This window comes from Nesoenas mayeri, assembly GCF_963082525.1.
Source record: "Nesoenas mayeri genome assembly, chromosome: 1".
In the NCBI taxonomy this organism is placed as follows: Eukaryota; Metazoa; Chordata; class Aves; order Columbiformes; family Columbidae; genus Nesoenas; species Nesoenas mayeri.
In genome coordinates, this window is record NC_137541.1 from 146,599,367 (window position 1) to 146,624,066 (window position 24,700).

The 24,700-nt window shown below is 39.9% G+C and overlaps 1 protein-coding gene across 2 annotated transcripts; it reads right to left on the reverse strand.

Annotated features, from left to right (window-relative positions):
• Positions 1–2,047: 2,047 nt before the first annotated feature.
• On the reverse strand, positions 2,048–24,700 carry RNF149 (ring finger protein 149). Of its 2 annotated transcripts, XM_080363880.1 has the most exons (8): positions 24,028–24,700; positions 17,828–18,078; positions 15,063–15,131; positions 12,170–12,252; positions 11,120–11,216; positions 8,300–8,495; positions 5,855–7,923; positions 2,048–2,641 (listed from the first exon to the last, which is right to left on the reverse strand). In XM_080363880.1, the coding sequence occupies exons 1-7, from the start codon at positions 24,485–24,487 to the stop codon at positions 7,865–7,867; spliced, it is 1,215 nt and encodes a 404-aa protein (XP_080220006.1). In that variant the 5' UTR covers positions 24,488–24,700; the 3' UTR covers positions 2,048–2,641; positions 5,855–7,864. The 2 variants fall into 2 exon arrangements, with proteins under 2 accessions (XP_080220006.1, XP_080220005.1); XM_080363879.1 differs by lacking the exons at positions 2,048–2,641; positions 5,855–7,923 and adding an exon at positions 10,323–10,378 and having other exon boundaries at positions 8,449–8,495; positions 24,028–24,607.

Consider the following 24,700-nt stretch of genomic DNA (forward strand, 5'->3'; position numbering starts at 1 on the left):
ACTTCAGTTCCTGTTTTCCCTTTACTGTGTTAAGGACTTCTAGGAGCTGGATACAACTTCTAACAATGCATGCTGGCTTCAGTGAGGAAGGGCAAGGCTGGCTTGATGTCTACACAAAACTAAAGGTTTATCTCTATGTTGCAGAAATGAAATGTTGGGTGCTGTGCGCTCAGAGCAGTACTCTCTATTTTCAAGATGACAGAATTTTTCCAGAACATGGGCCTGATACCATCAGTAGTTGAAGTATGGCAACTATTTCATGTTTCACTGAGGAAAGATGGTCCATTTCTTCCATAAAAATCCAAGTTGTGAGATTCCAGACTTGTGCAGGCAGTTGCTCTGTGGCTAGCAAAATTAAAATAGCCTTTTCCTTCTAAAGCATATGGTCAGAGAGCCATTCAGGTGTTAGGTGCCAGGTGGAAGGGGGAAAGAGTCTGCTAAAGTATTATTTTAAGCAGTAAGTAAAATAGCTGCTGTTAATTCAGCCCTGGGACTGAAAAAGAAAACAACTAGAAAAGATAGCTAGTTTTGATTTAATGCTGGTCAATAAATGAAAGCTCTTTTAAGCCTGCTTCTCAAATCTTTATGAAGTACAAGATCAATAATGCAAGGTCAAGACTGTTTTTTATCTTTCTCTTTCCAAGTAATCTAAATGGCTAAATTGCTTGGATTGAAAAAAATCCCATTTTTCTCTCATACAGCATAAACTTCTGGTAAGAAGTCCTGTGAGAAGTGTTCTCTGGCCATTAGCAGTTGGACTTGTATAGCTTCCCAGAGTTAAGGTGTATTGGGCCAAATAAAGTAGCATTTACTCAAGATCTGTTCCAATTCTACACATTCCTTCTAAAGCCCAAGGCACTTAAAAGTCATTGATTGCAGCAACAGTTAACTGAGCTTGTGCTCTGAACTTTACCTTAATGCTTTAACATCTACTGAAGTTGAAGTACAATTCAGCTTTTATCTACAGCTACCCCTCTTCAAAAGTATGGTTGGAAAAACCTTTACATAGATTTTAGATTTTTGTTTAGAACTTAGTACTACAGCTTATGAGTAAGTACTACACTCCATCAGAAAACTTATTACTACTGGTTGAAGGCATTGCAATCTACTTTATGATTTACAGACTTACTATGAAAGAATTTAAGCCTTACTGAAAAAAGGTTGCTACTATGATGCTATAGCAAAAGCTGGCTGGTTCTGCCCCTTCACAGTGTTTGCTTGAGATATACAGACAGACATAAATCCCCAATCACTGGATTTGTCCTATAACTATAAACATTATCAATTAGCAAGAATTTTATTATAGGTACTTCCGTAATATATTAATTTCAGAGCCCTGAGCATTGATGAAAACATTCAAACTTTATTACTGAATTTGCTGTGAGCTGACACATTGTTTGCTTGTTAGGGAGGAAGCTGAGCCCTGCTTTCCCAAACTTGTATTAGGGTTACAGGGCAAAGCTGTGGTGGCAGAGAGGAGCCACACTGGAGCAGTTCTGGAAGAACTGCAGCCCCTGAGAGGGAGCATGTGGTGGGGCAGAGACCAAATGTTGAGGACTGACCACAACCTCCCTTCCCCATGCCCCCTCACCCCTCCCAGGGAAGGGAGAGGTTAGAAGAGTCAGGAGTCAAGTTAGGCCTGGGAAAAAGGGTACTTTGAGTTTTGTCCTTGTTTTACACTATCCAACTCTATTTTAAAATGACAATAAATTAAGTTTAAAATTTGTCAAGTCTGTTTCACCTGTGAGGGTAACTGCTGTTTCTTACCTTGACTCATGTTTTTTTCCATCTTATTTTGTTCCCCTATGCTGTTGAGGGGGGAAGTGGAAGCAGCTGGGTGGGCATCTAGCAGCCAACCAGGGTTACCCCACCACACTCAGGTGTTAGTTACACAGACAAAACTACACAACATGCAGAAAGCATGTCCCACTTAGCTACCCAGCTTGAAGTTAAGCTTGTTTTGTGCTGTGCTAGATCAATTTGTGTAAGTGCAGCCAAGAAAACAAAACCCTGAAGCTTTTCAGACATTGCTTTTTAAAAGGTCTGTATAATTTATTATGGAATTTGAGCTTTTAGCCATTAAATTACAACAACACAACTTGACATTCTTACAATTATACATACACAATGGAAAAGACATAGCCCAGTGCTTAATCCAAACAATGCAACCAAGTTAGTACAAGGTTACCATAAAAGACAAGTCAATTGGGACTAGTTGTTGACAGCCTAGTAAGTTCAAATATTTCTCTGGAGTTATATCTGTAGTAGAAGTAACAGGCTTTAGAGTTTCGGACTTAAGCTTCAGACTGACAAAACAATGGAAACTCAAATGATTTTGCTCTTCTGAATTGAGGAGGATACACTCATTTAAAAATGAAGTATCATTACCATGTTTCCAATGGTGAAAAGTAGTTTCAGATCCAATAGAAGTGTGATGGACAATTTCCAGGCAAATGCATTCTTCACACAAACACATGCAATTACAGAGACATTCTACTTTTAAAAACTTTTTCAAATCAAGTTTTGCAATACAGCAGGATATCTGAGGAGAAATCCAGACCCATACTGAACAAAAAAGCCTTCAGCTTTGATTTGTGCATGTTTAATCTACAATTCCAATTCCCAAATCTTCACATATCACCTACGAGAGAAAAGAACACATCCAGTAAAGATCAGGCTCAAGGACAGGAGACATTACAATTTTTACAGCTGTTTTGGTTAAAGAAAAGAAATGCCCCACATTGTCACCACCTTCCATTTCAGGAATTATAATTCACCATGGCCCTATGTAAAGCTGCAATCTCTTCAATTTAGCCAAGAGGAGAGTCTTGCTCTTTTCTCCTCCCCCCCCATCAATTGCACAGTCAGGATATTCAGTTCCAGGGCTTATCAAAACACAGCTTTGATAGATTTAATTTCTGCCACTTAAGATGAATTGGTTTATCACATACTTTTAATCTGAACATGAGACAGAGCAAAGTGAACAAAGCAGAAAAGGAAACCAGAAAGGACCACTCTCTTCTCCTAACAGCAAGCTAGTAAATCCATCCAAGCCCCTGTGGGAAGTCTCACCCAGCCAGGTGGCTGAAGGGAGACAGAGGAGAACAGACTCTTGACAAGTTGCCAACATGATCTGATTCACCTGGCAGCCAACACCAAGAACTCCATTCCCTCCAGGTTAACCCACAGAGATATTGCCCACTGCCTCTACTAGATTTCAGTTGCACCTCTCTTCATAGAGCTGGAGAGTCAGTACGTTCTTATTAATCTCTGTATCTTCATCCAGCACAGAAACACTGCATTTCAATGCCAAGTGCTGAAAATCAAACCAATGAAAACTACACAAGCAACTTCTCAAAAAGAAAAAAAAAAAAAAGGAAAAAAACCCAAACCCCACACCACAACAACCCCCCATGACACATACACAAAAAAGGGCAAAAAAAAAAGATCAACCAAAACCCCCAAACACCCACCTAACCACTGCTGCAACATCATCATTATTGGCTTGATTGGGGGTGCTGAAGGCTCTGTTGAGCACAAGCTTCCAGTTTTACTTAACACTTGGGATGTTGATGTGTAACAAAAACATATCTATTACACAGTGTGGCAGTAACTGGAGAAGTATAGCACAAAATTCAGAATGCCATTCTTAACCTACTGGTGCATACTTCAAAGTACAGCTGGTATTGCTAACAGTAGTTTTATGTCCAGACTTGCCTAGACAGGAAAAGCCTGCTTTTATGGGACAGCTAAATTATGAGCCCAACCTGTTGTGCCTTATCTGTTGCCATAATAATGTAAAACCAACACCTTTTGCCCCTGATCAAGCTCATCACAACCGACAAATGCAGATGCTGCCTCTGCCTCACAGACATCCCCTGCACCACAGGGCAGAAGAGACAGGGTAACCATCGCTACATGCTCCATGGGCTCCTCTCTGCACATCTGCTACTGGCTAGTCTTAGAGAAAGCTTAGCAAGCCAGGCAGAAAAAGAGGACAGCCACTCCTGAATCGAGAAGTGACAGGAAAAAAAGGAAAGTCTTTTCATGTTCAACAGAGATGCTACAATGTTGTTTCTCTGTGCAAGTTACACCTTCGTACAGGTCAGGAATTCCCAAAGTCTAACAGGCCAGCTTTGGCAGGAATTTATGCCAAATCTATTAAATCAGCATGGATTAAAAGCATTCTCATTGGAGTTAAATTATCCTAAAAACTCCTCCAGCATACCTCCAGAATCCAATCCTAATTACTGGCAACGGGTTACCTGACTACATTCCCTTACTTGGGCAGGGGTGGCAAGGGGAAGGAGGTACTGCTTTCTAATCAAACTGCCATAGTACATGCAAAGAATCTCATCCAAGCATTGCTTAGAGCCAACAAAGCAGGGGTAGTTAGTAAAAAAAAAAAAGCCAAATTTTCTAGTTAAACTGGTACTGCAGGTAATTGAACTATTAACGTGCATTTAGATCTGAAATGTCTACAGTTCATTTTTTGCTTGCTATCAAGTCTGCAAGCTGAACCGAGTTTAAACAGTTATTCACCATCACATTTCTTTTCCAATTTGGCATGTGTAGACTTATCTATGAACTAAAATTTCTGAACAATGGGTGGCCTCTAGTTTTAGCTTTAAACACCAGTCTATTTTGACATGTTCATAACTCCTTTTTTTAAAAATCACTTGAACTTCACAAATTTTCTCCCTAACAGTAACACCAGAACAAAGGCATACTGATGAACACAATACTAACAAGACTACTACAACAATAACATCCCCTAGTCGTCCTAGAGATTTCCCTCAACTGATTTATTCAGCATCGCCATTGGGGGGCTGTCCACCCTGCTTTAGCTTTGTATAACCATACCACATCAATGCCTCTAGTAAGAAACCCTCTGCCTGATTTCAGCAAAATCTGACAAAGGGACAGAGGTCTCCGATACAAATTCCTGCATGTTTTATTAAAAATGTGCAGCTAGGAAGAGAGGGAGATGATGGGGAGGGCAGAAGAAGCCCACAGCGCATATATCATCAAATTCCACATTGGTCAGCACACAACCTAAGCACAAGAGGCAGGCTAAATAGGCTCCAAATGGTAGGGAAGGGAGTCACAAGGCACCTATCCTGCAAAAACATTCATAAACGGGAAAAAAAGACGAGTTCTGACCTTCATATAAGCTTTGGGTAAATACCAGTTTGATCCAGCATTGTAGGTCCATTGTAGCAAATCTGGGAACCTGTATTTACCTATAGCTACCTACAGCTGTTTACTCAAAATGATGTATTAAATAAGCTGTAACAGTAGGTCATATATGCTTCACATTTCTAACCTTCTTTTGCTACTCTTCTAAGCTCCATAGATTGTCTCTTTCCTGTACTTTTTATTGTACCACTCTTTTTGCTAATGCATGTCAGCTTTTTGACTGAGGTCAGACGAACGATTCGCTTCGGAGCATTTTTGTCATCGTGCTCCCAAGGAGAGCAAACTGCTTGCTGGAGGCACTGCAATTCGGCCTTTTATTGTCATCATTCCTCAGCAGCACAGCCAGCCTTACGAGACCCAACTATATTGAAGATGAACTATGCGCAAACCAATTCAACTGCAACAATGGCAACTACTTTTGTAAAAGGCTCAAACCAAAGAGGTTTAGTGCCAGCATTAGAAACATACTCCAGGAACCTTCATACTCAGATACTTCTCTAAAGCAGCAGTATCACTTACATGTCAGATTTTACTAGCTCACTTTTCAGTTTGCAGGTTCTTTAGCTTTTCTTCCAGCTTTCTGCCAGACCTCAGCTTTGATGCTTAAGAACAGCTTTTGGTTTTACAGATATTACATAAAAGCTGAAATACTTACCACATTTCTCCTCTCCAACATGAATATTGCGCTGCAGGAATCAGCAAGACATAATCCACAGACTGACAAGACTTCTCTTGGTAACGCCTTTTGGTTCCTCCTTGAGCTAGAATTTAAACCCTCTCGACATTTACGACATCAATGTTCAGTTTTGTGTTAGGGAAGAGGGAGAAGACTGAAGATTTTAATATCGAAGAGACAGTTTAAAAGGCAGTTCTGGAAACGTTGCTAAGCTTCTTTTGGAGACATAATGTCCCTCTACATTGTTTGGTTTAGTTGTGGGTTGGTTTTTTATTTGTTCAGTTTTGGAGATGGTTGCTCAGTCATGTTCCATTTTCATGTGCTTCTTGTAAGATAAAGGCATCACAAAAACTTGCACCTGCTGGTGACATCAGAACTACAACCTGACAATTTTCCAGTAAACCTAAAAGTTACACTTCTACAGGGAAGAGGCAGATTTTGTTTTTGAAGTAGGCATTAAAATGAGTACTTTGAAGGAAATTTAGAGTGAAACATCTGCTCTGCAAAGTAGAAGTTCAGATTATATTTCCCCAGCTGAAACCTCTAATTTCTGGAACATTCATTCTAAAATTAAAAAAAGTTATTGCTTCTATTGAAGCTCAATATAAGTTAGAAAAAGAATTGCATATTTTCTTAAGAACATTCCAAATATACATTTTAAAAACAAAATGCATTCTAAAACAAATGTCTAGTCAAAGACATTGTTTTAAGCAACCTGTAGTAACAGCTTTACAAAAGAAAACTGAGGAATGTAGCATATTATTTATAGCATGACAATGCTAAAATCCTAAACAATCCACTTAACACTCTTAAGAAGTAGTGTTTTAAATATACATATTTCTTTACAAAACAGTTTAGCAATTCCTTATACCACTTACAGTATATAAATATTTGAATAAGAGGTCATAATGGGAGATGCCAGGGTTTACATTTACTCTCAGATGCTTCAGATTTCTTATGTGTTCTACTATAAGGCACAATACTGCTAATCTAACAAAAAGGAATAAAAGCTAATGGCAAACCCAGTCAGAACTCCTAATGTGGAACATTCAAGAGAAGAATTCCAACATCTCTACGCAAAGGAAAAAACAAAACCAAACTTTGTAGGTCCTAAGGAACAGTTTCAATTTGTACATAACAAGTCAGACAGAATGGGAGCAGTAGCAAGAAGGAATTCAGTAAATTCTTATAAATAGACTAATGAATATGTTTTAGCCTTAATTAGCCCTTTACCTCTGTTCTACTGAGTTTAAGACTGAAAGAGGTAACCATTGTGCATATACCTAAATAAGTCTACATGCTCAGCACGTGAAGACCACCCAGCACAACTTTTTACTGCCACATTCAGTATAAAAAGCTAGCAAGGTGGAGAAACCCTCCTTTTCTCTCAGCATCCACTCTGAGTAGAACACCTTACAAGATCAAGTTAGTATCTGTTACATGTAAGGAAAGTTGCAAGTAGTAGCTTTTTCATCAGAAAAAAAAAGGATATGCAACATACTCCTGAATTATTTGATTCTTCAAGGTTAGACTATGTCTTTCCTAAGAATATCCATCTCCAATTACAACAGATCAGAACTTTCAGAACATTTTAATAGTTGTAGTCTTGTAAGTGTTCTCCATGCATACATACTGAACGTAAATAGTGCATCCAAAATATTTACCTGTTAGACATTCTACACTGTTCTCACTGCCTAGTCTTCATCTTTGTTACAGCCCTCTGGAACACAACGACATTGTAACAATGCTTACAGGAAAAGGGTTATTGCATCTTTTTTTAGGATGAGACATCCAGAGGAGATTTTATAAAATCCTCCTGTGCACAAAATTCTTAGTTATTAGCCCTTTTGGAACACCAGCTAGAAAAGTTTGAAAGGTAAAATAATTTACATTGTTATTTTTTCCATTAACTAGACAAAAGTCCATACTAATTAAATAAAAAATAATAGTTCTTCAACAGTCTATTAAAATTCTCTTCCATGAAGTAGTTCAGTGGGAACTTCCATTAGATAAATGTTCTCCATGCCGGTTACTACTGACATCCACATCTAGAAGCCAGGAATTAGAAGAAATATTGAAATGGTAAATCAACAAACTATTATTTATTTATTATTTATTTTATTATTTCATCTGTTACATTAATTTAAAATTTCGTTTTCATATATACCCAAAGCTCTCAAGACTCTCTGTGTAGGCAACCTTCCTAAGACACTCTTTACGTCTATCTTTTTCCCCTCCTCTCTCAAGACCAGTTTTCTCCAGCTCAATAGCATTATCTCAAAATCTACTGATGGTCAAAAAACACAAGCAGGTAGGAAATGACACACTGCAATTCCAACACTACTAACTTCGCTCAGAATGGCTTCTTCTGACACGACGAATGGCATTAAGGACTTCCAAGTGATAAACTAAATTACTACTTACCAAGTAATGCTGTGGTTTCACCTGCGTCCTCTTTTAAGCTCGTACATTGCAATACAGATTCATTAGTGGAGGAAGCCGACAATTCGCTTACTTCATTCCTGTCATCATCTTGTAAAGCAATACTCAGGCTTCCGACTGAAACGCTGCCACTTATTGATTCAGGTATTGGAACTTCAAGTACATCTTCAGGGTCCCCCTTCAAAATTAAATATATTTAACTGACATTTCTGTCTTCTATTAGGCATCAACATTCCACCATGCTACCACTTTGTGTCCTCACCTTATTGGAAAAAACACCTTTTTTTTGCCCATTATCTATGCATTCATGGGTACCCTGTTGAGCAGCATCTACTTTGAATGTTATTGTCTGACTGCAAAGAAACAAAGCCAAGCAAGAGAAAAGCCACTTTACTTTTTCAAAGCCACTCCAAAGCCAAGAGCAGCAACAGCAGGAGCCAAGCCAGCCAAAGTCTTTGCTGAGCAAACCTATCAATCCTTTAAGGAGTTTGCAGAAACTGCTGGTTTTCATCATAGAGTTGGGCAAGCTTAGACTTTTTTTTACTGAGGTGAGCAAACATTTGACATTGGGACAAAACTTCCCTCCTCCTCTAACTCCAGCCTGACATTTAAGTCTGTTCCAAAAATGCAACTATGCTAGCTTGTCACTTTACAGGAACATCTGCAGCACAAAGGAATTTATTTCACCTACTGTATAGCATGAGCTATTTCTGATCCATTCTGAAAGTTAATTAGAAGTCCTACATGCACAATTCTCTTCCTGAAATTAAACAGACTACCTTCATTAAGCCATTGATATACTGACCTTATTTATACATAAGCAAGTATATTGCAGTCCAAGTAGCTATTCCATGGGCTTCATAATGAGTATTTTTCCTCTCAAACAATTAGCTAAGGCCCATCTTAAGATCTGAGAAATTCTAAGCTGATTCTTTCTTTAGCATCAGAGCATTAGCACATATTTTAAAATGTACTGAATTTTAACAAGCTGTAGAACTTCTATAATTGAACACAGGTTAAGAAGCAAGTGATGCTATGTGTGTGGGCAGGGGGCATTAATGATTTTGGTTTCCAAACCTTAGGCAGTCAAACAAGCACTGAAACCACAAGATTCAACAATACTAAATCAGTCAGACATGCTGAACTGCAGGGTTTTTTGGTAAGACATACCGTAATGGAGAACTGGATCACTGAAGTCTGCTCTTAACAAAACAAAAGCCAGGTACTAGGACTTAGTACCACCTTTCTACTTTGAGCCGTTAAAATTGTGAAGCATCTGAAGCATTTGTCCTCCATAAAACTGAAGTGAGCCTTCAGCCTCATTGCAGAAGGTTAAGTAGATTGCTGTAACAAGGCTGCACATTCCTGTCTGCAGTTAAGGCACTCAGTGAGCACACTGCTAAAGGAAGTTGCCTCGCTCTTCGCACTTTTTTTCCCCTCACGTCAGTAAAAAATTCACACAATCGCTGTACAAACAAGACTTGACGACCTGGATCAGGCTGAAAACTAAGCTAGAAAAAAATACTGAATGACTTCCCACATTACCAACTTCAGTAGGACCCAAATGATTGATAAGCAAGACACATTTTCCCTGTTCCATTAGAAAAAAGAACTGGGCTTCTGTATTTAATATAATCCCATTCAACCTGCTTTCCAACATTCATTTTGTCTAACAAGCACAGGAGGTATTACTCCTCCTGGTTAGGCTTGGTCTATCAGTATCCTCTGCAAAAGCACAAATGCAGGGAATAAAAGTGTTCTGAAGGTTCCAGTATTTCAGCTTTCAGATTGTATACAAAAGGATATATCCTTCTGCATATAACACAAGTTACATCAACTTCAAGAATTGAAAGTGAGCAAAAAATAAGGTGCAAACGTAACGATATTAAAGTAATAGCTATTTAACATAACAAAAAGATTGCAGCTCTTGGGTAAAGTTCAACTTAAAACACAGAAGCACCACAATTTGGTATATATATGTATTACATAACAAGAGTACTGTCACCTTTGTCAAAAGAAAAAAAGTAATTCATTAAAGTCTTCCATTGATCTGCTAAGTCTCTGCAAAAAAAATAAGAGAAAAGCTAGTCAAACCGAAGACCTAGGCTATGAAAGGAAGGTCCCTGAAACTAGGGAACACCCTTCTTTGCTGAAGATCTCTGTAGATCAGTAGGAGAAAAGAGAGGTACATTCACACCTATGGCATTTTAGTGGAACTCAAGACTATTTATCAATAGTGACTGAGTAACCTGCTGCACATGTCTTCATCTCTCTTTTCTGGTGCTGCCAGAAAGTAATGAAAGCATATAATTTTCACTACTTAACCCATTTCTGATGAATGTCTTTAGGAGGGTTCTAAGTACTGGCTCATTTACAAGGCTAAAACTGGGGCATATGTGAAAGTTCACAAAGCTTCCAGATAGAAAAACTGTCATTTCTTCTTTGGAATCAGAGTTCTCAACAAGATCAAATATATGCCCTGAATCTACTGAATTATGGTTTTGCAGCTTGGGCAAATTGCCTCACCTCTGCTTCAACTTACTTACTATCATCAGGTGGAGACAGAAAAAATTGTTTATCATAAAAGAGTACACAAAGAATTCATAAGCTACTCAAACTGTTTGAGCTCTTAACCATAAAATTCCCTTGTATTTCTGATTCTGAATTACTCCTGCGTCTTTGCCCAGCTTCTTCAGTCTCATGAAGTACAAGAGCAACAGTTCTCATTTTGAACAATTACATGAAGTCTTGCCTCCTGCACTATAATTCTGCCTTGAAGATTAAAGTAAGTGTGCAACATACCCAGTATCCCAAAGCTTTGATAACATCTAGTTTACACATTGGACAAGTTCGGTGGTCCAAAAGCCAAGGGTCAATGCATGTTCTATGGAAGACGTGCCTAAAAAAAGAAATGCTCTTTAGAATATATCATGAAAGCCACACACTATTCCTTCAAATGATGTGCAAGTTACTACATTAAAAAATAAACCCATTCCTTTACAACTTTGCATTTAAGTACTGCTTAGTTTACCAGGACAAACATAGTTCTAGAAGCATCTTCTTTTATGCTAGTTTTCTGAAATAAGATATGTTATTAACACAAGAACACCACAGAGCTACCAGTTCAACCTTCATACTAAGAAAGCTCTGCTCCTATGCTTCTCCCAATTGCTCCTTTTTCCTGCATAGATATCACAGAATAGTTTGGTTTGGAAGGGACCCTCAAAGGTCATCTAGCCCAAGCCCCTGCAATGAGCAGGGACATCTGCAGCTAGATCAAGTTGCTCAGAGCCCCATCCAGCCTGGCCTGGAATGTCTCCAGGGATGGGGAATTGACCATCTCCCTGGGAACCTGAGTCAGTGTTTCATCACCCTCATCGTAAAAAATTCTTTCCTCATGTCCAGCCTGAATCTCCCCCTCTTCTAGTTTAAAACCATCATCCCTTGTCCTATCGCAACAGGCCCTGCTAAAAAGTCTGTCTCCATCTTTTTTTATAGGCCATTTTTAAGCACTGAAAGGCCACAATAAGGTCTCCCTGAAGCCTTCTCTTTTCCAGGCTGAACAACCCCAAGTCTCTCAGCCTGTCCTCATAGCAGAGCTGTTCCAGCCCTCTGATCATTTTGTGGCCTCCTCTGGACCCTCTCCAACAGGTCCATGTCTTTCCATGGTCTCCCAGTATCACAGTATGTTTGGGATTGGAAGTGACCTCAAAAGATCATCTAGTCCAATCCTTCTGCTGGAGCAGTGCCCTTCAACATGTGACAGGCCATGCAGAAGAGCTTTCAGAAAGCTCATCATGTACTTTTTAGGGACAACATGCTAAAGAAGAAGGAACAATTATGGCAACTTACTTGCATGGCAGAATTCGGACAGTGTCTTTCAGTTTATAGTTCTCAATGCACACAGCACAGTTTTCCACATCAACATCTAAACCCTAAAGATGACATGTTTAAAGGCATTACATCCATATGTCATTACAGAACAGGCTTTTGTGTAACAGCTTCACAGAATGCAAAATGTATAAAATGGTTTAATAAATAAAAACATCTCCCTCATTTGAAGATTCCACCAAGAGGTGATTTGATCACGTGATACCAAATATTAAAAGCAGGCAAACCTGGATTATTTAATTAAAATAGTTATACATGGTACCTTAAGTAATTTGTTAAGTCTCAGACATTGGCACTGCTCATGGGAGCACAGTAAAATTTCTATTTAAACTAACTATAAACCAAATAAATTTTAAAAGAGGTCATCTCAGATGAGAGTGCACAATCTAATTCTTAACTGATGGTCCCATAGACTTCAAGTGCTTACATACAATTAGATTCTTTGGGCTGCATATTGCAAACCTCTTCTTCCCCACTGTTTTTTTTCAGTTTTCCTACCCCATGCTAGCAGATAGACCTTGATAGCCACAAAAGAACTGCAGTATGCAATTTAGGATGGTTTTTAAAATTTCTCTCCAAGCTCATACCAGGGAAGCAGTCAAACACAGTATTCCCCCACCTCAACTTGTTTCTTTCTAAGGGTTAAATAACAGGTCTTACTGCCTTCTTGAAGCCACGCTTACTTATAGTTGCAGTGCAAATATGACGGGTATCTCCAGATACAAAAGAAATAATTCAGTGTTAATTGGGTTGCATAAAACAAATATTAGAAGGAGGACAGTGGGCCAACGTCTTCTCTTTCATCCCCCACAAAGTAAATATTTTGTGTTTACTGCTTACTGAAGCACTTCAATTTCATTACTACAAATGCTCAAATGAATTAGTACTGCAAGCAAACTTTCAAGTTCAAGGCAAGTTTTCCCCTCCTTTGCATGCTATCAATTTACATAATTAATGCCTTAAATTCTCAAATCAAATTAAGACTTTTAATATAAGCGAAGTTAAAACAAGTATTTATTCTATAACAAATATTTTTTTATTCTGCACAAGAGGCAAAGTCCAAGCATACCATATGCAGCACGTACTCAAATGAGTGTCCATTTTACAATAATCCCATAAGCTTCTCAGGAAAGATCTACATGACAGCAAATACACTTTTAAAATATTGACCTATTTTTAGTTAAATACTTCAACCCCAAATGAAGCGATAATGAAAGACTGTACTGTGTCACAATAAAATAAATACGCTCTTTTAATCATAATGCTGAAAGGAAACATTTAAACAGAAACTGCACATTTCCGGAGTAGACGGGACCATATTTCCAGATAAATTTACATTAGTTCATGACAATACTTCTGCATCATCAAGTTTGCTGATAGTAAGCTGATTCAAATCAAATTAGAAGACATTTTACCAAACAGAAAACCACTATTTTTAGATAGAGATTTTAACCTAGTCTCATTCTACTTTGCTTAACTAATATAGTACTCACAGTTAGAATCAGCATGACTAAAATTAATAAATAAAATGGGGGAATTTAAGTTAAGGGTATACTGACAGGAAGGAACTACCTGCTACCAAAGGTTTGATGAACACAAACTTAAAAGCAGTTAACAGCTTCCTTGTGGTTCACACCACAGGTTTCATCACAACCTTTTTACATCTATTTCTTCCTGTGCTGATGTTAGGCTTTGATACTGCATTACATAAGTTTTGGTTCAATTCCATCTTTCTTGATCTCTGATCTCACCATTCTATGAATAACCCTATGTTCACAGCTTGATATAGATTACTTTTTGATGGAATTTAGGACATAATTAAAAGTAAAAAATATTATTATAAAATGCTACTTAAACATGCTGAATGTGTAAGAGAAAGAGAGGCAAGTTCAAAGCCAGGGTTTTTCTTCATTTCAAAACCAATTTACTAAATGAAGGACGTATTCTCTGTAGCATGTGACTGAAGTTGAGCAGCTTTCTGTTGAACCACAGCTTTTAAAGTTCTTACTCATAAGAGTCCCTTCCCTTTTTTTTTTTTTTTATTCGTGAATTAAAAAAACCTAATCCTTGTTTTTCATGTCTGAGCAAATTGGTCCTTACATAAAAATAACCGAAAAGACAAATAAGGGTGGGGAAAAATATTTGCATAGTAGCAAAAGTCTAGTCAAACTAATTTAGCATCTAGGATCAGAACTGCCTGAAACTGACAAAAATAATGTTTTCTTTTAGAACCTTGGCTTTTTCTTCTTCATTTATTCTAGTACAGCTATGAGTTTAGGCCATATTGTGACAAAGCTAACTTTCTGAAAACTGTTTTAATTTTTGAGAATATTTTAACACATAGAAACATACTTCTAAAAAATTCATGCTTCAAGTAAGTCTATATAGCCCCTTAATGTATTGTATGTAAAAAGATGGAACAAGTGTTTCCTTTTTCAAAGCTTTTTAGATTTCTAAGGCCTTCTAATCAATAAAAAGATGGATGTTCCTTTAAGAAAAAAGACATTACATCAGCTGAAAGAACTGTGCAATCAATAGGCCTTAGGAAGTATTTTACAATCCACTTGTTGATGTTTTCAAGTGCTGATAAGATATTAGTGTTCCCTCATCTTTACAGTACCAGCTCTGTAGTCCCCTGCAACATTCTGTATAGCTAGATATTATTTGCAACAAAATGGCCTTACATAAGTAGTTCAAATTTGACTCTTCAATTTTAAACTTGGCCTTCTATAAAATGGGCTTAAGACTGTAAGAGTCACACAGCAATTACACTGTGAGAATTTCAGTTTAAATTCTCTAAAGACATGACAACAGTTTGAAAATCATACAGCAACAACCAGAGCCACTGAATTACCTTTTCTCCATGTTTCACAGTATGCAGCTGAAGCTGGCTGATGGCTTTCTCCGTTTCTTTCCTATGTCCCTTGAGTAAAGATGTTAAAAATTAGTACACAAGTCAGTTTTAAGAGTTACATTTCAAAGCTTTTAAATACTTTCCATAGGGATTACTAAATCTTCTGAACTCATTTAAGATTTTTCTCTAATTTGTTTACAAAATACTTCCAGCCAGCAGATGTTGAAGAACAGCAAGTTTTGCATTCTCGGGGCACAGCAGCCAACATTCTCTAGAAGTGCACAGCTCTTACAATGGACATCCGCAGCCTTGTATCGTGACTGCCTGCACTAAGGGCCTTCCCCCAGCGGAAAATTGAAACTGCTGCAGGCTGGAGAGGCAATCAGAGCTGAAACAACAGCTGTAGAACCAGACCTTCTAGTCAGGCAAGCCCATGAGCAAGCACAGGGTAAGGTCTGCACAAGCTTGAGCAAAGGTGGAATCCTGCCGGGCAGTCCACAGCTGGGCCAAAAGGCTGCTCGGAGCTATTAGTGCTCCCCTCGGTTCAGCACTGCCTCCCACATTACACAAAGCTTGCACTGAAAGGACACATTATGCAAAGGAGACAACAAAAAAAGGCTTAACAGACATGAGATACCATACTGGACTTCTATACAGTAATGGTCCTAACTATGCTTAGAGGGGAAGCAAGAAGAGAAAAGCAGGACTGTATTCCAAAACAACATACTAGCTATTCCTAGAAACTGAGAAACTAAACCCTCCCAATTAACAGATGAACATCTGTCTAGCAGCAGCCCTCACTGATGAAAAACCATAAACGAATTAAAAAAAAGTAATGGCAGCTTTTCTCTCTAATTATGATTACTATTGCTTACATCATTTTACAGATGTACTGTACTGAAAATTGGGATTTATTTTTTTTTGTGTGCTGTTAAAAAGAATTAGCCTGAAAGGTCCCTCAGAAACAGACAAACAACCAACAACAGCAGTCTCTTCCACCTTCTGTATCAGCTCAGGGTTTTCTGCACAATCCTGTTTCATCTTCAGTAGCAAAGAGGTCTTCCAAAGATTTATTGCTAAACTGATGTTTAGAATAAAACTTAAGAAAACCATCTTCACCTTCACTTAGCAGCTACACAGCAAGTTGTTTTAAAGCATGGCATCCTTAACTCCCTAGTTTTAATTATACTGGAGTCAGTACAGCAAGCAAGATAATACTGGGTTAGAAAAGTGGTTTGTTTCCAAAATTATTTTGAAAACTTCTAATAGCATATCTTGACCAAGATATTCACATTTTAAAATTTTGCATGGTTTTTATAAGTTTGTTTTCAGTGGCTGTTTTAAAAACAGGAGGATTGAAGAAAGTGGTATAACCTTTAATGCTACACAACTTCATTTAAGAAGCATTTAAATGACAAGCCCAATGAGAAAATACAGTAAGAGTTTGTGGTGCATATTTCTGAGAGACGTCACATTCAACCTAAAAAAAACACCCCAAAACACGCTTTTAAACTACTTATAAAGTATCTGAACTTCCCTTAGCGTAAACTACCCTAAAACCAACGTAACTGGAAGAAGGAACTTTCTTCACATAACTGTTTCAACATAAAACCACACCCCTTTTTCTACAAATATTTCTCAAAACTTTTGTTTTCTTGAAAGTATTCTCAGAATGTAAGTGCTAAGGCTTAAAACTTAGTAAAAAAAGTCCCTACGCAACCACCATTTCAAACAGACCACAAGTTTAACCAATACAGAAGTCTCATGTCTTATCTTCAGTTACTGAAAAGAAAAATTAAGTATTTTTCCAAAAGAGTCCCATAAGTCCCTCTCAGAACCCAGATTCCTGACGGCAAAAAAAAAATTCCCTTCCCTCCTCCTCCTCCAAAACTAGAATCTACATGTTCAAACAGAATCCAGGGGAAGTCCACGTGATAAGCAGTCATTTGAAACACTTTGTGGTGGTGTTCTGAACAGAGGACAAACAAACAACAACAAAAAACCCAACAAAACACCTGCTTGCAAAGAAAAACAAGTGCAACTTTATTTTTCACTGTTAGTGGAAAACAGTGGTAGAGCTGTTGATGACCATGGAAGGAACTTAACCTATTTGCAAGAGCTGAAAAGCACAGGGAAATGCCATCCCAAGATATTTTAGAAACTCAGATGGTCTACGTCTGCAACAACTTCATCTAAGTTGCTCTCTCAAGTACAGGGGTTTGAACCAGATGGCCTCTAGAAGTCACTTCCAACCTAAATTATTCTATGATGAAGTACTTCCCCTCAGGGGGAAGTACTGCAATTCGGCACTCTACAGTGGATTGCCCAGGATTACAAGAGTAGTTTTCATAAAGCTTTAGAACCAAAAATTCTAGCCTTAACTACTTATGGGTCTTATTAAGGAAAAAAAAAAAAAGTCTAGTTAGGGAAGTTAGTACTTTCAGGATTAAAATTACAGAAGAATGACAATCATTTTTAACGTCAAAAGGAAGTTAGGTGACAAATCACACAAGAAGCTCCCTTTACTCGTTTGTTGACAAGTGGCTAAATATATTTCCCACAACCTAATACAAGTATCTAATAATTATAACTAGCCAAACTTGCAATGCCAATTAGCACACTGCTTATTAGCCTCACTAACCATTGCTGAGTAGCATTCACAGATAGTAAAGTAGCAAGAAAGCACAAATCTTCAAGAATAAACAAGAAAAGTCAGGCCACTAAGGAGACAGTAAACACTCTGAAGCATCATCTTCTCCAATTACCTGGTTTCCAAACTGTGACCCCGTGTACAGGAAACGTTGTATATAGTAAAATATGAGCCAAGCGAGTGATATAATCATCACGGTGATGAAGGCGATGGCTACAAACACAACCGACTGACCGCTAATATATTCCTGCACGTGTCGCGTGCCAACAACAATAGTCATTTTTACGGGAATCCCTCTTCGTACTGGCTCCAATATCTCTATTCCTTTTGGATAGCCAACCATTATCACCACTGTATTTCCTGTTCCTGTTGGAGAGGGAAAAAAAAAAGTCATCACAGTAAGAATTTAGACCTTCTGGCATGATGGTAATTTGGGCCTCTTCTGTTAACATCAATGAGCAAAGTTGTAGGAAAACCTCTGAGGTTTTTTCAGGCATAGCAGACTTGATATAAAGTTTACCAGTAAATAACCATTTATTTACTTTATGAAACCCTCAAACACAAGATAAGCCTCAACAGATGCATCTCTACTGTTCAAGGTCCTATACTCCTCATTCCACAGTGAGGTGGGATGTGGATGCCATGCAAAAAAACCAGGCAAGTTACACACATCTCATCATGAAGTTGCTGAAGTTCTAACATGCTACTCAGGAACAGCTGGTCTTTTACGTGTCAGTGTTGGAACTTCAGCTGCAGATGGTGACAGTATGTGAACATCATGAAGAGAGACACATTCAGTCAGGTTCAGTCTGAATCCATAGCACAATTACACTGGATACATTAACAAAAAGAGGAAAAAAGATTCAAATATTTATGTTTAGTTACACTAAACATTGAAATACTGAAAAATTCTTCAACACTAAATATTCAAAATGGAATGAGACTTTATGACAAGGACTTATCAAGAAATACTTTGGGATTCTTTTGGAAGCACAGAACCAAAGGATTTTCCTATTATATTTGAACTCAAAAGCACTCAATCCTTATGAAAAAGCACCTAATTCCAAAAAAAGCCCAAATCTTTAAGCACCATACTGCCACCAAAATGGTAAGATACTGTCAAGACCAACTAGCAAAAACCAAAGATACTGTTACTGCAGTTTTACTCGATTGTCTGGAAGCATCTCCATTATTTTCTCAGAAACATCTAACCTAAGTATTAAAAAATAAATTGTAAACAAATGCACTTGTTAAAAACATCACCTTTTCACTGGTCTATGCTATTTTTATTTTAATAGCTCTCACTTCATGTGTACCAACACTGCTATATACCCTTGGTAAGTCATGGTTTATAGCTTACCTTGCACTCCTACCTCTGAGAAAAAGTGAAGCTAACCTTGATGCAAAAAGAAAGCAGAGGAAGAAGAAAGAAGAGTGGGGTTTTCCTAGCTGGAAAGCTGAAGCTGTAATGTCACAGCTACCTTTTTAGATTGACAAGATGACCTACATAGAACAAAACCTCCCAATGAAGACTTAAAGCCTTTCCTCCCCCTGGCTATGTTAGATTCACTACTGAGGAGCTATGTCAAAAGAAACAGTTGCCTAATTTATAACATTACATCAAGGGGGGTTTTCAAAACTCAGAGCAGCATTTCAGACTCACCCACCTTCTCTGCCTACTTAAGACAAAGCCTTATTTGCCTGAAATATTTAAAACAAACTCCTTTAGTTGAGATTGTTCTGGCTGTGACACCTCATCAACCTGGCCACTCTGCTACCATGCCAAGGGGAATGTGCAGAAGTTTCACTTCTGTACATAGCAGCTTCTCCCTCTGTAAGATGCAGATGGTCAGCCGTGGATGAAACACTAAATGTTCCAGTTATTTGTGGAATAACTATCCTATTTCGATGCCAGTTATCCTTTTTCAGCTTCACCTTCTGCAAGTATCCCACTTCTGGTCACCTACCATAAGAACCATTATACCCGTCTGCCAGATCCAGCCCCAAAAAGAGAGATTTTCCAAATGGGGCTACACTTCTGGAGGTGCTGAGGATGGTGCAGAGAGACAAAGATGCTGCTACTAGGGAAAGGCCCAACTTGCTCCTCCCCTCAGGCACCCCACCAGCACCCACCCAGCTCTCAGCACGTGGGTCCATTAGAAGACAGAAAGCAGCAAAGCTGAAGACAAACTGGAAAAATCCACAAGCAACTAAGCTCCACTAATTAGTTCTACTCACCAACAATGTGCTGATCCACGTGATACCACAAGTCCAAGCATACTAAGAATTGTTTAATTAATATTATTCTCCTCTCTTAACCAGCATGAAAGCATTACTGGAGAGACTCATGAATCTTGTAGAGAAGAGTGTGTGAAACACTCCTTGCTTTCTGACCCCATACAACCTCACAGGGAGTTAACAAGAACAGAACATATTAAGGCAAAAATTTATCTTGCATTGCTGAGAGCTGTTATCCACATACCTAAATCAGGAGGTTAGGCCCTATGTCCTTAATCAACTTGAAGAGTTACAAATAACAGGAGGGGAACCTAAGGATGGCTAATGAATGCTACAAGACTACTAGAAAGATGTGGTTTCATTAAGGCTTAGAGAAGAAAAGTTTTCAAGATTAGAGGCAGTATGGACCTTTCAATCAATAAAGGTTTCCTCCTCGGTCCCAAAATCTTGAGTCGGTTTAATCCTGCTATGTAGTTCTCTGCAAGATTTCTAACAAAGAAGTATTTAAAAAGCCTACAACAACCACGAATGCCTTTCTCTGTTTCGTCACTAAAATGTCCAACTATCAGCCAGTTACTTCCTTGAAATGGAAGTCAGGATCCTTTTGTGCAATGGCTGCTAGACACTGGGACACCACATTTTAGAACTAACACAAGTATGCCATACATTTTAAATATGTGCCCATTAAAAGCATTTTAACAGTTTTAAAGGCTTGGTGATGAACCTGCCATTAAAAGTCCACGTAACTAATGTCCATGTAACTAATGGACACAATGGCCTTGAAGGTCACGAGATAGAAGGAAGGGAAGAAAAAAAAAAAACAATTGCAATCCACTATTACAAAAGGAACAAGAGCAGTCTCAGAGAAGCAGTTGCCCTGAGCAGCCTACAAGACTAAGGGCTTTAACTCATTCCTCACTAATTTTAGACTTCTGTTCTGAAACACATTATTCAAAGACTGAAATGCTGTTGTGTCATTCCATCAGCTTCTTCACAACTCAGAGACCTCAAATCACATTTATAAATTCCCCTGTGTGTTAAGCACAATCGCACTTTACTCCACAGTCTTTGAGGTATCAAACTTACATTCTGATCAGGATCACCAAATCCTGGCTTGAGAGAGGATTCAGAGATGGCTGGATGCCCAGTATGAAGCATAAGAGGAAAAACATAGAACCAGAAGACCCTTTTTTCTTTTCCCTGCAATATACCTCTCCCTCCCCCTAATTTCTTGACCAGCACTGACCCTCTAACTCTCCTTAGTCTTCTCTCCACAATACTCAACACCTTGCCACTCCAGACTCCTCTCCAACCCACTCCCAGCTGATATTTACCTACAATATTTATTTTGGTTTTGAAAAGCAATTTGAAGCCTCTGTATCATATTAAGTTCCAAACCACCACCAAAAATTAACAGAGTAAAGATTGTCTGCAAAGTCTATATTCCTGTTCATACTATTCAGATTCAATTACTGAAGTACAACTCCTTGAGTTGTTGGGGTAAAATCAGTATCTTCCACTGGAAAAAACCTCCTCAGCTGCATGTGAAGTTGTTTCACTATTATGTCCCTTGAGGAGGGAAGTCATCCGGCGTACTGAACAACCTAATTCAGGCAGAGAGTAAATGCCTGAAAAACATGACACACATCAGTAAAGTCACATTTGAAGAACCTTCTTTTTGTTTGCTACTCACTGCACTCATGAAGCCCACAAGGTACCCATGAAAAAATTACTGAACTGCAGAGTATTTGGAATATTCAACCTTTATCAAATGTTTTGACACCAGCTACAGCAAATCCCTTCTCTGCCTAATCAAGCATTTCTTTTTATATTCAAGTTGTATTACATCTAAAACCTCTAAAAAAAACCATGTCCACCAATAGCACACACATATCACACACACCAGAAAGTTCAAAGGCCAGGTTTTTCGGAAGAAAGCAAAGATGAAACTTCGAGATCATAAGAGTTACCCATTTAGCACTCTCATGTAATTCAGGCTGCACCTCTCTCAGCGGTAACCATTGTTCCATCTCATCATTTACAGTACCACTAACTGCAACTCCATTAAGTGGACATTCCTCATGCATATAACTCCACTCCTTAGCTGCAGCACTGCAGATTTCCCTGAGTATTTACAGCACTAACAGTAATTCTTCCCTATATTCACAAAGGGCACTGAAAAATACGAACATTTACATGTTTGAAAGTTTCAACCATGAAACAAAGATTTGTTTCTCCAGGAGACCTAGTGATTCTATTGTGATACATTCTTATATTCCTGCCCCATCCAAAGCATCCTGAAATCCAACTCGCATTTGTGAAGTCAGTATAAATAAGGAAATATGTATTCCTCTATATACACTATACTAAGTCACACTCTCTACATCAGTAGAGCTTTTATCAGCAACATTCTGCCAGTTTAAGAAGAAAAAAATAATTACAACCAGCAGTCAGGAAGCACTTTCTTCATACCACTGATAAATGTAACTATACCAGCAAGTCCAAACCTGAGCATAAGCCCAAAATGGTCTTCCACAGCACAGATATGATAGCAGAAAAGCAAAAAAAGTTTGATAAAATAAGCAAGAAGAGAAAAGGAGGAAGAGATTCCACAAAAGAGCAAATAAGAGCATATGAGAGGCTATGACAGAGCACAGAGCAGAACATGGGAAAATCCCCACAGGGAAGAAAAAAGAATTTAGTACTGATTGGACAATACACAGTGCCAGACCCCAAAAGAAACTGAGAGCTGTCAAAGAGGAAAGAATTACTACCCAACAAAGTACCTTAATTGCCACATGGGATCAAAATCAAAGGTGCATCTTACCTAGCGTCCCACCTCCACTTTCACATTAGATTAAGAACACAAGACATAGGTCAGACTGATCTACCCGAGCAAGAAGCAGGCTAAGAGAACTGTGGTCATGCTTCCAACACCCAAGTTGGTGCCACTTGGTATTCCAAGATGAGATCTGTTTTCCACCCAATATATCAAATAAGCTATGAAGCAACAGGCTCCCTGAGATTTTAAGATCACTATATTAAAGAAAGTAAGTTTGTTAGAAATGCATTATGGTTCTGCTTTAACCAAGTCCTCAGTCTTCCCCTTCCTCACAACGAAGAATAACAGCCTGGGCATTAACAAACTCATTGCACCAGGATCATGTGAAACACACATTTACAGCACTTTTTATGTAGGTTGCTTTGTCTTTGTATCCTCCTCCAAAGACCTTCCAGTTCCATAGAAGTCTACAAATGCCAGCAGATTTTACAGCAGAGTTCTGAGGTTCCCCCCGACACTTTGATTTAAGCATTTAAAGTTGCCATTCTCATAAAAATCCAGCAAGACTCTGCTGTCATAGCCCAAGTACTGACTGCAGCATGAGAACACCTGCATCCTTAACTCGGCAACAATCACAGACCCCATCCATAGGTTACAGCTCACCAGCATGCTCAGACAAGCCAAGCCAACATCCTTCTCTAGGCATCAGCTTTCCTACCACATTAGCGAGCATTTAAGAATTAGCTTATGCCTATACCTCTCTCCCATCCCTTACAGACCTGAGCAGGAGAGGATGATGAAGTGATTACAATAAAGCCTTCACCAAAAGCTACATTCAAATACCTACGGCTATGCCTTCAAAGGCACCAGAAGGCATTTTCAAGATACCTGGCATGTTCCCTCAACGCCTGCGGGAAGCAGCCTACCTGTCACCGCTGTAGTCATCCTGCCAGGGGGTGCCATACAAAAAGGTGGCTCTAAACCAAACCATGTCCCCCCCCGGCGCCTCCAGCCGCAGCCTGTGACACAGTTGCCCGCCCCGATGGCTTCGTAGACTCTTCTCCCGGACACCTGGGCTGCAACTTGGAAGCCAAAGGCTGGTCCCGGGGTTTCTCCAGGGCGGTTTTAACGGAAGCGCGGAAGGGGTAGGGGAGAAACCCCGGCTCTTTGTACCATTTTCAGAGGTATTTCAGCCCACTTCCCCTCGCACCACGCAGAGCCGCGCTCCTGCGCCCCCGGCGCGGACCAGCGTTAGACAAAGCCGCCTCCCCAAAACAGGCCCCGTCCCCGCTCACCCAGGTGGAACATGGAGACGGTGCTGTTGCCGAAGCGGGCCTCGTTGTAGATGACCACGGCGGCCGCCCGCTTCCGCGCCGCGTTGGTGACCTTGTCCTTGAAGGTGCAGCCTCCGCGGGCCACCAAGGCGATCCATGGCGGGGGATCACCCTCGGGGAGCCCGCGGCCGCCGGGCGGCAGCGGCACGTCGTAGTCGGTGTCGGCGGCGCAGCCCTCCATGTGGCGAGGCGACGCGCCGCGGGGGATGCCCACCAGGCCCTGGGCGCTCTCCTTGGGCGAGTTGTCCCCGTAGCGGCCGCTCTCCGTGCTGCCCTGCACCGTGCGGTTGCTGAGCGGCTCCACGTAGACCGTGCTCACCCACGCCGTGTACCACTCCAGGGCCCGTGCGCCCTGACACACCGGCGCCCCCAGCGCCACCAGCGCCGCCGCCACCAGCGCCAGCCGGGCGCGACGCACCATGGCCCGGCCGCCGCCGCGACGCGGCCCGCCGGCAGCAGGAGGAGCGGGGACGACGCCGCTCCGCCGCCTACCGCGCCTCGCTCTGCACCGCGGCCGCCCTGCGCCGCGCAGGTAACCCCCCAAACCCGCCGCTACCCGCCCCGGGCGGAGCCCGCCCGGCGCCGCGGCTAATGGCGAGGCAGAGCCGGGCCGCCCCGCCCCGGCGCAACGGCT